General features: G+C 43.2%; 1 protein-coding gene across 1 annotated transcript in view; it reads right to left on the minus strand.

The window, feature by feature from the left end:
- The window catches only part of LOC145395059 (uncharacterized), a 288,850-nt gene that overhangs the window by 232,699 nt on the left and 37,111 nt on the right, over positions 1-19,040 (minus strand). The window contains exon 2 of the mRNA XM_080268814.1: positions 3,253-3,445. Within this exon, the coding sequence (XP_080124940.1) occupies positions 3,253-3,427 (175 nt within the window). The 5' untranslated portion in view covers positions 3,428-3,445. The remainder of the gene's footprint in view (positions 1-3,252; positions 3,446-19,040) is intronic.

Below are 19,040 nucleotides of genomic sequence, written 5' to 3' on the forward strand. Positions count from 1 at the left end.
GCACATAAATCACTCACTCTCTCTCTCTCTCTCTCTCTGAATACCCGTACATATAGCAAGTTTTATGTGAAATTTATGACTCTCTCTCTCTCTCTCTCCGAATACCCGTACCTATAGCAAGTTTTATGTGAAATTTATGACTTTCTCTCTCTCTCTCTCTCTCTCTCTCTCTCAAATGCCTGTTATGCTCTGATCATCTCTCACGCGACCATGAGTGTGTTGTGAGAAACCATGTTGACATTATACACAATGCAAGTCAGCCTGAGCCATGGAATTGTTTATGATTCTCTCTCTCTCTCTCTCTCTCTCTCTCTGACACATACAACAAAGATACAACACATACCTGCTCTTTACAGCGATAAGAATGCTAGGTACGGTACTGGTAAATCAAGTTCTCTCTCTCTCTCACTCTGACACATACAACAAAGAGACAACACATGTCTGCTCTTTACAGCGATAAGAATGCTGGGTACTGGTAAATCCAGTTCTCTCTCTCTCTCTCTCAAGCTTACCAAGAATCTCATAACACCGACACACACGTCCTGTATCCCTGGAATTTCTGACGCTGGAAAGTCATATGCCGAGGTACAAAAACAAATGAATTTTAATCTTATCTGCTGTTATCATATCGGTAAGAGTTAAATATTTTTGGCCATATCAGCTACTGTTATTATCATCATCATCATTATCACCATCATCTACATTATTAAAACAAATTCGAGTGAGCAAGTTAACAAGATATATCCATATTCATAAACTAGTATCTCAAAATCTAACAACAACAACAACAACAACGCATATTCACAGGAAGTTAGGAGGGAGGCGGTGGCTCAATCGGTAGAGAAATGGCCTGCAGTCCTAACGGACCCAGTTCGAATCCCGGCTGGGGCAGGGAACAGTTTAAGGATTTGAATTTCATTATATCAGGCTTTACTGATCTACCAGAACACCCGCCGACATGTCGTAAAAATACCCCCGCTAATACCAATACACCAGTCCTGTATGAGACAGTCCTAGCATGTATTCAATATGGACGGTGGGTCAGCACCGAAGTGGTGACATGTAGAGGTGTATGGTATGTAGGAGGACTGCTGGGCCTTGATAGCAGGCTGTGAAGCCTATGCCCAGAGTCGGACACATTGAAAAAAAAAAAAAATCTCAATAAATGACACATGTTATCCAGTACTGAACTACACTACACACCTGTAATTACTGGCATGTCTTAAGGGGAAGTTCGAATCCCTCAAAAGTGACCTCAAGGTAGTTGCACTTTACACTGGTCTAAAACTATCATCTCTCCACATCGCTCCATCTTGAATGCTGAGTTAAAGCAACAGATGAACACTAGATTATGATGCTAGTCACGAAGAAATCCTACATAAAGGATGTAGAGCCACAGTATTAGCTTCTTCCACTGAGCTACGTAAAATAAGCTGCAAAAGGATGAAACTCTGGACCAAGTTAAAATGAATGAACTATTGTCAGTCACGTCTCTCAAACACATTAGACCACGGTGGGTTAAACTCGAGCCCTTACATCTCGCAGCAGGTAAAATAGGATTAGATTTTAGTTTCTCTTTTATCTTTTAACTTTTTTACCTTTTCATAGTTTTTATCTGTTATTTTTTCACTCTTTTTATCTTCTGTATCTTTTATCTTTTAACTTTTTATCTCTATCTTTTTTATCTTATAAATTTTAATCTTTTTATCTCTTCTATCTTTTAATTCTCGTCATACGGTAACTTTTTATTATATTCTTGCCCCTTTGAGAATTTTGTTTTAAATCATCAAGAAATGATTTTCTATTCTCAAGGCAATGTGGTAATGGAGAACACGTATTTTTTTTGTCCTATTACTATGACGTATCATAGGCAAAAAATAAACAAATGGATAAATAAATAAACAAATAAAAGTCACGGCAGCAAAGGGGTTAACACAAGATATATATATAAAAAAAAAAACGTATAGGCGCCGTAATACCATAAAATAAACAAATAATTAAGTAGATAAACTGAAAATAAAAACCGGAATAATGAAAATAAATAAATAAATAAGTAAACTAAGAATAAAAACCGGCATAACACCATACAATAAATAAAGAAATAAGTAAATAAGATGAGAACAAAAAAATAAACATCCAGGAAGGCCAACCACGACTTTCCGTTCCTCTAATGACCCCGATAATTAGTCACCCTCAGCACTACAAACATCTCACAGCCACACTTTTTTCTTTTTCTTTCATTATTTTTTTTTTTTCCCTACTCCGACTCTGCGTTCATTACATTCCGTCCCCTGAGGCCTAGCAATTCTCCAGATAACCCCTCTCTCTCTCTGGTATTGTGGGGAAGGGGGGTATTTTATGACATGTCGGATTTTCTGGAGGAGCAACGATGACTGTTTTAACTATATCGCAATCTTAAACCCATTCTCTGCCTCATTTAGAAACTGTCTCGCTATCTTCCAAACAGCAGCCCACTCCTCACCCCATGACCACCACCTCCCTCCTTGATTACCATACTGTTATATTGTGAACTACTATCATTAAAGGAATCAATACACAAGAACACAAGTATACCCAAATCTACAATGCAAGACACCTACGGGAGACCTATTAATGTTCCTTGGCACACAGAACCTAAGATGGTCATAACAATAGAAAGTTTTGGTGCCTAACACAGCATTCACAATACAGTAATCAACGTACAAGCCTCTTATCAAAACCTACAATGGAGGAAATGCCAAAGACCTGAAAATATTCCTTACTCTATACCACTTTTAAGATGATTCATAACACCCGTAGCTTCTGGTGCCTAACACTGCCATCAAATCTGGAAACTCAGCACATACCACACACTCTCGGTAAATGTAAAATCCCAACATTTATATAACTCAAGAGGTATTCACAAACAACTATAGTACGGTAATATACGGTCACACACACACACACACACACACACACACACTTACTATACATACACTACCCTCATGAAGGCACATTTTTATTTCAAGAGGCACACCATCTGATATCTGGCGAAATACTGTACCACATGACCAAGTGTGTAACTAAAGGTTCAGTTAACTGTAGCAGTAGATAGACAGAGAGGTTAGACAGATAGATATATAGACCGACTGACAGATAGATTTAGACACGGACATATGTAAATAAACACATACCGTACATATGCAAAAAGACAGACACACAGACTGGATAAATAAATAAAATAAATAAAACGTTGAAGATGACGGCACATACCATCGATCACAGGTGCGGATCTGTCGTTGGTGACTGTCTTCTTGAGGTTGGCGCCTGCCCTGATGGAGGCCAGGAGGGCACCACGGTCGGAACCGCCCCCGCCCCCGCCCTTGGAAGATAACGGGCGGGGGGCTGGAGGGCCGCGGGGCGCAGGCGGCGGCGGCGGCGGTGGCATCGCCGCGCCTCACCCACCCTGAAAACCAAAACACAATACAGTTATTACTACCGCTAATGTATAATCAGTCCTACAAACACACAATACCACAATCAAGAGTTTACCATGTACTTACTCTGTCCTCGCCCACCCTACAACACAAACAATAAACCTATCAAACACACCACAACCAGCACTGCAATAAAATCGGTACTACAAACACAAAATATTACAAATAACACAAATAAGAATCTATCATATACTTACTGTCCTAACCCAACCAGAAACACACACGAAAACTCAATCAGCACTAACATCAACAACACAGTCAGTCCTAACACCCACACCCACCCACCCATCCACATACACACACCCACCCACACACACACAAATGTACTATAAACACACAACAACACAATCACGAGTTTATCAAGAGCTACTCTGCAACACAACAAACAACACAATCAGAACAATCATCAATATCACAAGTAAGAGTTTATCATAGACTACTTTGCCTTCACCGACCCAACAACTCACAATCATTACAATCATCAGCAACACAATTACGCTTTCAACAGACAACACAATCATAACAATCATCAGCATCACAAGTAAGAGTTTATCCTGACTAAGCTGCCCTCACCAAGCCAACAACACACAGTCATTACAATCATCAGCAACACAAGCTTTCAACATCTAGGTTACCACTAATCACCCACCCTGCAACACCAAAGAACACAACTATTCCTGTACTACCGATAACAACACAAGTCACATAATCTGCAACTCAATCATCAGTATGTTTTTCTCGACATAAGACAGCTAGTATTAATATCTAAAGTACCGGTGCACATTTGGCCCGAAACAATTTGACACCACGGACGATGGACTCCAGAAATGTTTGATTAATTTTCCAAGTACTACACAGGCTATACTGATCATTTCGGATATCAGCGTACCCCTCCTGCGCGATACTCATTTTTTTTACCGTGTGTACACAGGGCTGTTCATATACTGCACACCCCTTGACACTAGTTGAATAATTCTTCCGTGTTGTGGGGACGGTTCTGCTTGCGTTACCAGTGTCTACCCTGCATTATTTTCTACTTCTTATAACTCAAGTTTTTTAGCCTCTCTCTCTCTCTCTCTCTCTCTCTCTCTCTCTCTCTCTCTCTCACACACACACACACACACACACACACATTCCCTAGCTGATTACTAATTCCATGAAGCAACTAAAAAGCATACACTCACCACATCAGCAGACTAAGCCGTCCCCGCAACACACAAGCTAAGGTAAAATAATATATGGATCATTCTGTACATCTCTGACCTCACAAATACAAAGCAGTGGTGCAAGACAACATCTGTGCCCGTAAGAAAACTGTATGATGCAACCACAATTCAAGAGAAACAGATATCAATACTCGTGAATGATGCAACTCTCACTCTCTCTCTCTCTCTCTCTCTCTCTCTCTCACACACACACACACACACACACACACACACACACACACACACAAGGAGTAATGACAGGTAAGATGAGAGGGTGTGAGATAAACAAACACAACCTACAGTACGTCAACAGCAAACTAGGGAATCGCGATGTCCTTATGAATCAATCAATAACAAACACCAGGTAAACGGAAAGAAGGGAGGGAAATGATAAAATGAGGGGAGGGGAGGGGAGGGGAGAGGAGACGAGAAAGGGGAGGAGAAAGAAGCTAAAATGTGGCAAGCTGGGAGAGGAGAGGAGGAAGCTAAAATCAGGGGAGAGGGGAGACGAGGGGAGGGGAGAAGCGAGACGAGGTAACAAGACGAAACTAGACTTGAAATGAAATAAGATGAGAGGAAGAGGGGGGAGAAGGGGTGAACAGTAGAGAGAGAGAGAGAGAGAGAGAGAGAGAGAGAAACGGAGATAAAATATGCGGCAGCCAGGAAAGAACGACGATAAAAATTGTAAACTGTTACTGTGAAAACTATGTAACAGGAAAAGAGAGAGAGAGAGAGAGAGAGAGAGAGAGAGAGAGAGAGAAAGAGAGAGAGAGAGAGAGAGACGGGGGGGGGGATGTAGATAAAAATGATGTAGAGAGGAAGGAAAGACGAGATAAAACTGTGGGACTTATCAAAAAAAAGTATGTAACCGCGAAAACGGCGATATGAGGAGAATGGGGGTAGTGACGGGGAAGGTAATGCCGAGGGGGGGAAGGGAAGAGGGTGGGAGGGGAAGGGAATGGCTTGAGGGAGGGGAGAGGGGAAGGGAATGGCTTGAGGGAGGGGGGAGGGGAAGAGTGTGGAGATGAGGGAAGACAATGACATGGGAGGGAGGAGTGTGAGCGGAGGGGGAATAGAGGATGATGGAGGGAGGGAAGAGGATACAGGATGAAAGGAGAGAGGGAAGACAAAGAGGGCAGAGGGAGAGAGAGGGTAGGAAATGAGTGGAAAGTGAATGAGGAGCACGGAGTTGGATGAAAGTGAGGGGGCGGAGAATATGAAGCAAGGGGGAACGTAAGAGGAAATGGGGTAGATGGTATAGGGAAGAGTGAAAGTGTAGGGGGAGAGAGCAAGTAAGGGGGAAGAGGAGAAAGGGCATGCAAGAAAAGTGACAGAAAATTGGAGAGTGAAAGTGGAAAGGAGGAGGGAAAAGATGGATGGATGGAAAGTGTCATAAAATAAGTGACTGTGATGACATGCACTAAGTCAGGTAAAGATGACAGCAAAGGGTGAAGCAGCGTGGAGTAGGCAACAGGTGTGGGCAAGGTAGACAACTACTTCAGTTCAATGACGTCTATATTTATACTCAGGTGTGTGTGTGTGTGTGTGTGTGTGTGTGTGTGTGTGTGTGTGTGTGTGTGTGTGTGTGTGTGTGTGTGTGTTAATCAGTTAGTTTTCTCACTAGGCCATTTTATTCAGCACTGGGAAGACAATTCATGGTGAGGAGGCTACAGTTGTATGAGTGAAGGAGGTAAATACGTATGGGTGAGGCAATGGAGTATGAAGCAACCAGAGGAAGTGTTGACAGGGGTGAGGGGAGTCGTGAGATGAGGTGTGTAAAGGATGTAAGGTGAGGTGAGGTGAAAACTGAGGTAGGGTACGAGAAAGGTGAGGTGAGGTGAGGTGTGTGAGAGTACCGACGGTCACATTCCACCTTTGACCTTATGTGACCTACCTCATCCAGTGACCTTCTGCAGCTTGCTCGTGCACACACACACACACACACACACACACACACACACACACACACACACACACACACACACACACACTTGAACTACCCATACATACACACAAATCCTACCACGCACCCACCACGAGAGAGTGTGCGGAAATAACACTACTACACACAAAAGCTGCAACACAGGAAATCCCATGAGAGCAAAACCGGATGTGTAACTACGTCATCAGCTCGGTTACTGTACAACACTTACTTCCTTCACATCCACCATGGAAAAAGATGGAGGAAAATGTTGTATGTGAGTGATGTTGTCCACCAAGAGTAACTGTTCTGACGTGTGTGGATTTAATGTAATATCGTGTTAAATACAGTATCTATCTACCAATCTATCCGTCTGTATCCATCTATCTAGCGGTCTATCTATCTATTCACTTCCCTATCTACCTACCAGTTTATCTATCAATCAATCCATCTATCAATCCATCCATCCATCCAACCAACCAAACCATCCATTCATCAATCTACCTAACTACTTATCTATTCATCCATCCATTCATCTATCCATCTACCTCTCTTCCTACCTATCCATCCATCCATCCATCTATCTACCTACCTCTCTACTTACCTAACCATCCATCCATCTATGTACCTACCTATCCATCCACCCACCCATTCATCCATCTACCTACCTATCCACCCACCCGCCCATCCATCCATCCATCTACCTATCTATCTATCTATCTATCTATCAAGTCCATACATAACCTCACTGGAATAGAAGACTTCACAGCAGTTCTTCCTTAGCAATTTATTTTACCTGTATCACTTAATACTACTTTCAAAATACTTATTCCTTTTCCATACGACACAGTTTGCATCATCTCAAAAAAAGGATAATAATAACAGGCAAAATAAATCGCTACGGAAGAGGTGTCACGCATTTTCCCAAGTCCAGTGAATAAAACTAACTCCCTTCACATCCACTAACCCAACGCTATGGAAATCACGAGGAAAATGTGAGCAGCCTTGTGATCACCATGACTTTTTTTTTTCATCTGAAGGAACTTGACCACTTGTACACCTTCAATACTCAGTTATGGCTTTGTAAATCTTATGTTTTAATTACGGAGTAGGAATGAGTCTCCTTGGTTAATAGTCAAATTTATCCTCCAATCCAACTTCATTTGGCCATTAACTGAGCTGAAAGGGTTTAGGAATTTCTGTCAGATGAGACTAAAATGACTACAGGAGTAACACTGACTTCTGACTCCATATGTATTAGGAGAGACTCTTCGAACTGGAGGAATTACATACACCCATCATTAATCCCTTAACTACAAGGGACACTCCTTAGCTGAATAAAATCGTCCCGTTGCAGCAATAATAAACTATAGTACGTCAGCTTTAACCTATCAAAAAAAAAAAAAAAAAAAAAAAAAAAAAAAAAAAAACTAATCTCTCTCAGGTTTGCTATTAGTAAAGTGTAGTAACATCGGACGGTGTATCTGACTGGTCACCATGGAGACACATTCCTACCTTACAGCATCAGGCTCACAGAATTTCACGCAACCACAACTCAGCATCCCAGTTCTCGGAGTGGCCCAATTCCGTCAGATAAAAATAAACCGAATATGTAAAAAGATGTTTACGTGGTGAAAAGTTACACATTCACTGCAAGGCCCTTCCAAGTTACACATTTAGCCTACACAGAATCGTTTGGTGGCGGTAAGAACGAACTGCGCAATGCTTCACGAGGAAAAATATGCAGCGCTGTCCACTATACTCGGTTTGCTTTCACCTGATGGAACTAGGCAGCTACCTATGAAATTCGAGAAGCCTTAGTTACGAGGCAAGAATGAGTCTCCTTGGTTGCTAGTCAAATTATCCCTCCAATCTGACTACACCTGGCCAGCAACCGGGCTGAACGGGGTTAGGGATCTTCATCAAGTTGGAACAAACGCGTCTGATTTAATATGTAATAGTCATTTGATTGCGGTGTTCCCTGTCAATTTTCCTGGTATGATTTCTCTCATATAAACAAAACCATCTGGCATTCGATTCAACATAATACTTTTGTGTACCATACAGAAAGCACGCAAGAGTACAGATTTTTATCCCATTACAACAAGCTCTTCCCTAAACTGGAACAAAAATCGTCTGGCGGTAGCACACACACACACACACACACACACACACACACACACACACACAATTGTTTGAACACAGATATTAGTTTTGGCGAGAAGTATGACAGCAAGAGGTTACTGCCAAGGTCCACCACCTCCATTTGGGGAAAGTGTGAGGGGTGAGGGACGACTCCACACTCTAATGATTTTCTCAGCACGCACCTGTTGTTATTTTATCTTTATTTTTAATCTTTATTTCACCTGGAGGAAGCGAAATTCATCACCAGTACTGAGGATTGGCCATGTGGGGAGGATGGAGAGTGAGAAACTAACTAGGAGAGTGTATGAGTGAGGTGGAGAGGGGAGAGGGAGGGGAAGACCGAGGGTGAGATGGAGGGATGGAGTACAGAGGATTATGAGGGATGGGGGTATAAGTTGGGGAGTGGGCAGCGAAATGGCAAGGGACATGGCGACATGGAGGCGCTTTGTTAGTGGCCACCCCTAACGGGATTAAGGCGTTTGGCTAAATATTGACTGAGGATTCTGATATGTTTCCCTCTCCTTAATTTCCTTTTTCATTATATTCTTTCTATGTATAGTTACGGTCAGAAATATCGCTCCACCTCTTGGCCAAAGAATTACGAAACTCAAACACAATATTCTGGAAAGTTATATAGGTTTCGAAGATGACATCACAAATTTTCAGAAGTCATTGTTCACTGCCTTGCAATCTATCGTAATGCAATAACAGTGGATAGATATCTGAGTCCATAACAGTGCCTGTTTTTATTTTATCTTTATTGGAGAGAGAGAGAGAGAGAGAGAGAGAGAGAGAGAGAGAGAGAGAGAGAGAGAGAGAGAGAGAGAGAGAGAAATTTACCAAGACTACTGACGATACCTAAACTGTCCTTTTTTCTTTTATTAACACTATCACCATATTCTCCTCAGGCACCCACACATTATTACTCTTTACAGGAAGGAGGCAAACTTTATCACAACAACTCATAATACCAATAAAATCTCCTTCTTCTTTATTCCACTCATGATATTCTCGTAACGCACCTGTGTTATCTTCACTACGAGGAGGCCGAACTTACCACCAATACTAATAATGTCCTTCTTGCCCCCTAGGCTACTCCTTTATTATTTCTACGTACCTGTTCTTATTATCTTTACCATGAAGCTATTTAATTACCTGTACTCAACAATTCTCTCTCTCTCTCTCAACGTAGACGACAAGGATGTGAACATGAGGAGTGAATTAAAAGCAAAAAAATTTATCAAGCTAAATAACACATACTACAGTGTACATCATCGTCCAATTAAGCACAGGTCAACAGCTAAGTCCTGAAGCTAGTGCAACACCTACTGCCACTCCCGGTACACTGTGCTTATAACGAGGCTGGCAGTTTATCGGAATCAAGTCCCAATCTAACGAGCCATTGTTCACGGTTTCTATCTCACAGACACCTCTGCACCACAAGAGATTAAACAGACTCCCCTTATCACAGTTTAGATTAACCTTACACCCATTATCGGTATATGGACCTGTACCAAGTGGTCCAAAATTTAATCAGGTGATCAGAAGGTCATAGCCCATCATCCCTGTAATATTAGTCAAACTCGCATCAGTAGTTTTCACGTAAACTTATCAACAGACAGACAGACAGACACACAAACAAACAGGTAAACCGAGTGAAAGCAATACCCGTCCCCGAGCCCTTCCGGAGAGAGGACGGGTAAAATGTGGCCACTTATCACCAAGATACCAGTGCCGCACCAACCCACTGTCGGGTCATCATCGCCATCATCATGATCACCACCACCACCACATTTACTACCACCATCAACAACGTCATGATCATCGTCGTCGTCGTCATCATCATCATCGCCCACCACCACCACCATCATCCGCTCTGGCACATATCAGTGAGAACTCAATACTGATGCGATATTGTCACAACCAGACGCTTCGTATGTCATTACAATTTATTAGCACGAGCAGGATAGCTGGCACGGATGGGAGGGAGGCAGAGGAAGAAAGAGGGAGAGAGAGACAAGATGGAGAGGACGAAAAAAGGAGAGGGGAGAGATGAAGACGTAAAAAAAGAGAAAAACATCGTAAAACTGGGTCAGACATAGAGAGAGAGAGAGAGAGAGAGAGAGAGAACCACCACCATCATCCACCATGGCACACAGATCAGTGAGGACTCAATACTGATGTGGTATTGTCACAGCCAGACGCCTCGTATGTCATTACACGTTATTAGCACGCGCAGATCTGGCACAGGTGGGAGGAAGGCAGAGGAAGAAAGAAGGAGAGGGAGAGAGGGAGAGAGGAAGAGGGAAAGGGAGAGGAAGACTGGGAGAAAAATGAGGAAAATGTGGAAGAAAGGACGAGAAATCGGTGGAGAGAAGAAACATCTGATAACTGGGCCCAGTGGGAGGAGGATGGGAGAGGAAGACAGAAGGAGAGGGAAAGACAGGGAGAGGAGAAACGCCTGATAACTAGAGAAAAAGGGAGAGGAAAAAAGGGTGGGAGAGGAAGAGAGGATCATGAGGAAAAATACAGGACAACGGGGTTAGGGAGGAGGGAGAAGAAAGAGGGAGAGAAAGAATGAGAAAGAGAGAAGAGGAAAAAACATCTGAGAACTATATAAGGAAGGGAGAGCGAGGGAAAGGAGGGGGAGAGGGAGAAAGGAGTGGAGAGAAGAGGAGAAATGGCTACAGGACAACTAAACCAGGAGGGACGTAAGGAGGAAGAAAAAGACAGGAAGAGGGAGAGATGAGGAGAAAAGAAAAAAACATGAGATAACAGGGCCAGATGGGAGGAAGAAGAGAGGTAAGAGAGAGGGAGAAGAAGAAAGAGGTAGGAGAGAGGGAGAAGAAGAGAGGTAAGAGAGAGGGAGAAGAAGAAAGACGGAGGAGAGAGGGAGAAGAAGAAAGAGGTAAGAGAGAGGGAGAAGAAGGAAGAGGTAGGAGAGAGGGAGAAGAAAGAGGAAAGAGAGAGGGAGAAGAAGAAGAGGTAAGAGAGAGAGAAGAAGAAGAAAGAGGTAGGAGAGAGGGAGAAGAAGAAAGAGGTAGGAGAGAGGGAGAAGAAAGAGGTGAGAGAGGGAGATGAAGAAAGAGGTAGCAGAGAGGGAAAAGAAGAGAGGTAAGAGAGAGGGAGAAGAAGTAAGAGGTAGGAGAGAAGGAGAAGAAGAAAGAGGTAAGAGAGAGGGAGAAGAAGAAAGAGGTAAGACAGAGGAAGAAGAAGAGGTAGGAGAGAGGGAGAAGAAGTAAGAGGTAGGAGAGAGGGAGAAGAAATAAGAGGTAAGAGAGAGGGAGAAGAGGTAGGAGAGAGGGAGAAGAAAGAGGAAAGAGAGAGGGAGATGAAAAAGAGGTAAGAGAGAGAGAAGAAGAAGAAAGAGATACGAGAAAGGGAGAAGATGAAAGAGGTAAAAGAGAGGGAGAGGAAAACGGAAGAGGTAAGAGAGAGGGAGAGGAAAACGGAAGAGGTAAGAGAGAGGGAGAAGATGAAGAGGTAAGAGAGAGGGAGAAGATGAAGAGGTAAGAGAGAGGGAAAGAGAGAGAGAGAATTGACAAGGGGGTCCGGAGAACAAATTTTCGGTTATCAATGAGGAAATGTGCACCACTTTAGAGGGAAAAGACGGAGGGAAAGTGAAGAGGGAGAGGAAGAGAGGCAAGAGGTATAAGAAAGAAGAGAAAGGGGAAGGGACGAGGAAAGAGGAGAAAGAAAAAAAAACGGAAGAAGAATGATGGATGACAAATAGTAAATTGAGGAGGAGGAGGAGGAGGAGGAGGAGGAGGAGGAGGAGGAGGAGGAGGAGGAGGAGGAGGAGGAGAGGAGAGGAGAGGAGAGGAGAGGAAAGAGAGAAGAAATACTAATTCTGTGACCTGAACAAGTTGAATAAGTCGACGCGTGCCTAAGTTAAGGGAAGGAATCTTAACATCTGACACTCGGTACAAAAATTAGGAAAAACAGGTCAAGTAGTAAGGCCAGAGTGTGTGTGTGTGTGTGTGTGTGTGTGTGTGTGTGTGTGTGTGTGTGTGTGTAAGAATGACAGGTGAGAGTGGATGCAAGGATGAGTGACTAGGTAAGTGAGAATGAATGACAGTGAAAATATAACACATGCGAGTGGTTACAAGGATGAGTACGTGAGTGACACTGAGAGTGAATGATAGACAATAAGTGAGTGGATGCTTGGATGAATGAGTAGGTAGTGAGTGAGTGAATGGATAAGAGTGAAACAAAAGAGAGAGATTAGTTGCATGTAGAGTGAGGGAGGGAGTGAATAAGAGTGAAACAAAAGAGAAATTGGTTGCAGGGAAGTGACTGACTGATTAATTGAGTGAGTGAGTGAGTGAGAGTGAATGATAACAAATGAGACAGGGGGACAAGGGAGAAGATGAAGTGAGTGAGTGAGTGAATGATAACAAGTGAGAGAGGGGGGTAAGAGAGAAGATGAAGTGTGCAGTGGGGCTAGGCATGAGCATGACTGATACGAATGACGGTAATGGAAATGGCTGGCAGGTGGGGAGAAAGGGAGAGAAGGAGGGGTGAGGGGAGGGGAGAGAGAAACAAGGAGGAAATGAATGGATGAAAGACTAAAGAGATGACGGGATACGAGAGCAGGGAAGGGATGGGGTTAGAGAATGAGAGACAAGGAGGAAATGACAGAATGGTAAACAGAGGGAAAGAGAAGATGAGAGGATGATAGACGAAGGGAGAGGAAATAAAAATGAAAGAGTGACAAAGGGTGAGGGAGTGAGAGATAAGGGAAAAATGAAAGAAAAGTAAATAGAAGGAAAGGAGAATATACAAGGATGATGAACGGAGGGATGGGAAATAGGGAAGAATGGAGAGGTATGGATAAAATGGGAGGGAAGGATGAGGCAAGAGAATAAGAGACGAGGAGGAAATGGGAGAATGGTAAACAGACGAGAATGGTAATGAGAGGACGATAAGCAGAGAGATGGGAAATAATGGAAACTTAAGGAGAGGTACGGATAGAAAGACGAAAGAATGAGCGATGGGGAGGAAATGATAATGGTAAACAGAAATAAAAGAGATAATGAGATAATGGTAAGCAGAGGTAAAGAGAAAGAGAGGGTGATAAACGGGATGGGAAATATGAAAGGTTGCAGGAAGGCATGGATGAAGAAAGGGAAAGATGAGGGAAGGGAATGAAGGAAAGAGGAAGGGAGGGATAAAGGAAGATAGTGAGACAAGGAGGAGGAGGAATGAGAGGAAGAGGTAACATGGATGGACGAGAACCGTAGAGGATAAGAGGAGGCAGGTACAAAGAAGTGAAGGAATACAATATACAAACCACGCGCCGTCTACCCCTGTGCCTATTAACCATTCTTCTTCAAGGTGACTTACTTTGACTCATACACCTTCATATTTTCTTAGAAGTTACTAGTTTTCTGAATATCATGCCTGTTTAACACAAATCTCTCTCTCTCTCTCTCTCTCTCTCTCTCTCTCTCTCTCTCTCTCTCACACACACACACACACACACACACACACACACACACACACACACCCGTCCCAGCAGCTGCACTGGTTCACTGTTGTCAACGGAGGCCATAAATATCACACAATTACCACCCTAACGCCTGGTGGACAAACAGCCACCTAAAAGAGCTCTCTTGTCCTCAACACTATCTTAATACTTGCAGCTGTATTCTCCTAGGTTTAACCACTTCAGCCGAGGACGTATTTTGTTCCTGTTGCTATTGGTTGCTTTTACTATACAGGTTAGAGGAGCATCCCAGTAGTAGAGGGGTTAATGATGGCTATATCTAAAGCTTTCAATTCAAAGCGCCAATAAAATGTCAGCAGTGTCTTGATTTGGCGTTTTGCTTTGTTTTATCCTTCGATCAATATTGCAGGATTCCAACATTTGCTTCCTTCTACCTTTCATTTTAAAAAATCGCCCTTTACTTCCAAGTGCAACAAATATGTCAAGTTTGGGATATTTTCGAAAGATACTTTGGTGCCCTGCAACTGAAGACTCGAGGAATCTGCGTGCCTACGGTTCGAATATAACAGGTGGCCAAAGGTTTTTCTGTCACATAAATCTCTGTCAGTAATGAAGGGTGGTCGAAGGCTTACATGATCTGAAGTTAAGGCAGCCTAGCCTCGGCCTATAGGGTTCTACCACGCCGAGGCCCATTTTTAATTTTTCTACTTATAAGGAACCTAAAGAGCCTCCTAATTCCACGAAAACCACTACAGTTTCCAAATAAGCGCCTCCTAAGCCCACATGCCCCTCCTACCTCACCCTTTGGCACACTGTCCCGGCACTCACCCTATGTACCCAGGGCAATTCAGGTCGTTCTGCCTGACCCTGCATTAATTAGATGGTGCGGGTCGGGGGGGGGGGGGAGTTACAGATATGGGAGAGTAGCGATGTAGCGACATGTTAACCCTTTGAGTTTGATGGTTGCTTTGCGCTGTATTCTCACTATCAGAAGACGATTTTGTTCAGATACGAGAGCTGTCTGATGAAATATGAGTAAGAAGTTGTCTACCAGTGCGGTGCGATGTCTTGCTATTTTTATGCATATTGTATTATCATCAGATTATTTTGCTTTGTTTTTTAAGAGGCGTCTGTAAATGTGTGCTTTATATCCAATATTCATTAACCACTCTCTTATCATGACTTTTAGTTATAAATCTCGCTACCACTGCATAATTTTGTTCAGCTTGGGAGTGGAGTCTAGCGGCGAAAGGGTTAGAAGGAATACTGCCTTCGCGTTTTTTTCTTTTTTATATAATACGAACAGAAGAAGGAAAACTATATATATATATATATATATATATATATATATATATATTTAATTCACACACACACACACACACACACACACACACACTCAAACACATATACACCAAAGTACAGGTGTCTTCCATTGACTAAAAAAAAAAAAAAAAGTGATGAACTGCTATACAGGTCTAATGGAGTCTGGTTATCAGTATTAAAGATGTAATTTGGCATTTCGTATAAACAAGTATCATTGCTATTGTACTGGAAGGTGTTTGGTAAAGACTGTATACGTTCATAACGCAATTACTTTTATGATCAGGGTAGTTCTGATCGTCCTTGTATCCACACTGAAACGACCGAAATCTAGGAGTCGCTGATGTGGGCTACAGGCACCTAAGATCCTGGTTTGGACCGAGGGGAAAAAAAAAAAAAGTTTTTTTTTTTTTGGGGGGGAAAGGGGAGACATCTCGTAGTGAAAGAAAATGAATGGCGTAGCGAGGGACAGGTAGATCATATGGCCTAGATTCACGACCAGGCTCCCATAACCCGGTTCCACAGGTACCGTATGGTGCAGATATCGGGGGCAGTCATAACACTACCACACCCTTTACCCACAAAACATTCATGGCCTCGACAACACACTCCCCATCGACCACAAGTCACAACGGCATGGGGGCGCCGGGTTGTGGGGTCACAGAGCGGCAGTACTGTCAATCACGGCACCCTGCCTCACATCAACATTGCCCACCACCACACCACCACCAATGAACGAGTAGACAGGACACCCAAGAGCGAGGAAAGTGCTTCAAGCTGGGGTAACCTTCTCAATGTTACCTCGTGGGGACGTGGTGATGAAGTGACAAAGCGTGGACTGCTGATTGGATGGTAAAATCTATCCCTCATGGAGAAGTAGCGGTCAAGTGGCAAAGAAAGAACTGCTGATCATAGGATGGTAAGATCTATCCCTGGTCTGGACAGGGCACAGTTACAGGATTTGAAACTCCTTGAAATTAGCTCACCTTCCACAAGACTCCCTAACATGTAATTACTGGGGTGATAAATGAGACAGCTCCATTATAATATGGACCTTTCAGTATTTGTGACCAAGTTAGGAAACATGAGTATGTCGCCATCCGGTCATAGAGAATATTAATTTTTCGTTTATAAGCACTCTAAAAATGAAGGACACACACACACACACACACACACACACACAACTACAAAACCACGATAATCTCCATCAAACTACAACTCTTTTTTCATACGGTATATATCCAAGGCAATATTAAGGTTTATGCGTGATCCTAACTTCCCATAACTAAATGGAGTCGAAAAACACACCTCAACTACAAAACTACAAACCTCAATCAAACTTCCACTCTCTGTAAAATTGAGCCAGGGCAAGATTACAAGCAAACATGTGGCGCAAACTTAACCACATCCAAGAGGCTCGTACCGCAGCGCCACCTTTAGGAGATCAATGGCTGGGCTGGGCGCTCTGGGGGAAGGAGCAATGAGCACATAAACTAAAGACACACGTACCCTTGGCTATACACAATTATTTAATCCAATCACTACCATATGTGCTGGAGAGGGACGCCTTCACGTGGTGGCACATATATATTACAAGGAGACTCCACTGCCCGGATATACGGTCGTCCTTCCACTCCCTCCCTATCCTCCGAAAGAAGGATGGGAGACTGCAGGAGAAGGACAATTTATGCACTCATTAAATTGGGTTCGCCTTTCAGATGCGTCTGGAACCATAACAAGAATATCACGACTTTTATTCTTACTACCGTTGTGGACGTCAAATTAGCAGGCCCTGTGTGTGTGTGTGTGTGTGTGTGTGTGTGTGTGTGTGTGTGTGTGTGTGTGTGTGTGTGTGTGTGTGTGTGTGTGTGTGTGTGTATTGTAGTGCTAATGCTGAAAGACTACATTCAACTAAGGAGACATCCCATGTAGAAAAGTGTATATAAACAACCTCCACTAACCACTTGAAATTACAATGACATCTTATATATTTCATTTCGGCTACGAGCAGACAATTTTTATCCAGTTAAGAAGGAACAGATCTCGTAATAAAAATGGTTAAGACAAAACAACAACAAAAATGAGAACGAATATTGCAAGGAGGACATCGACAGTGTGTATGACTGCATGAGGTGCTCTGTCCTCCTTCTCCACTACCACCACCTCCACACCACCACCACCAAGACACCCTTACACAACCACCACACTCACACGCTACCTCCATATACATCGCTACCACACTACCATATATATCACCATCTACATCCTCGCCTCGACAGCCACTGCGCTAACATCATCATCTCTATATCAACATCTATACCCTAGCGACTACTACATTCACTAACATCTCCAAATCTACTGCTAACATCTCCACCATATCTACACCAAATCTACTGCTAACATATCCATCATTTTTACCACCACACCCTATCTTCGCGAATGCCCAACCATTAAACTACCACACGGCTACCATTAAACTATCACATTTATGACCACCATCATGACAAGTACATAACCACCCCTCCAATACACCCTACTAGTCTACCACCAAACTCTACCACATCCACTACTACACCAACTAGCTACCACGAGCACCATGACAACCATCACACCACCACGACACAATCATCACATCAACCACTCAATCACCATCAAGCCCACTGCAACCATCACATTAAAATACCACATCTGCCCATCACAATCTTCACCACCGTCACCACCAAAACTACTACTACTACTACTACTACTACACAACAGTACTATTTGCTAGGGATCTAACAGGTTTAATCTAACATGTTTAACAAATTCTAACCCCAGTATTTCCCAGCCAAACAAAAGCACCCGTATCGTCAATCGACAGCCATCATCATCCACTCTACGCATCTCTAACACAATCTGTTTTTCCATCAAAGGTATCGTACCTAATTTATATTCAATTCTCTCTCTCTCTCTCTCTCACACCAGGAACCAGACCATACAAAGCCAGTCCACAGTGCATCTCCCTCAAGACCTGTCCTGGCCATATATATCCTAGTGTGTCCTGTCCTAATATGTCCTGGGTGTCCTGCTTACCTAGCTTACCCAGGACACAAGTAGGATGGCCTCACTTCACCCACACGTGACCCTCTTCACCTCGGTACTTCAGGGCATGTGCACCTTACTTCCTCTTCAACACCCCCCACTCGTTCCCACTCACACGTGCAATCACTCACATCACACACACACACACACACACACACACACACACACACAGCAGTATACCTACAACTAACTACAAGCATCATCTCAGTGTGTGTGTGTGTGTGTGTGTGTGTGTGTGTGTGTGTGTGTGTGTGTGTGTGTGTGTGTGTGTGTGTGTGTGTGATTCGTTCCAGATCTCTCTCTTGTTGTTCTTAAGGGCGGATATGATAATCTCCTGACCTCTTTTCCTTCCTCTAGTAAATGGGCTTCACCACGCCTTTCCCTCATCTCTTTGGCCTCCTTCTTATGACCCCCTCTCTCTCTCTCTCTCTCTCTCTCTCTCT

The sequence above is a fragment of the Coenobita brevimanus genome, chromosome 29 (genome assembly GCF_032717465.1).
Source record: "Coenobita brevimanus isolate Jiangsu-jjx chromosome 29, ASM3271746v2, whole genome shotgun sequence".
In the NCBI taxonomy this organism is placed as follows: domain Eukaryota; kingdom Metazoa; phylum Arthropoda; class Malacostraca; order Decapoda; family Coenobitidae; genus Coenobita; species Coenobita brevimanus.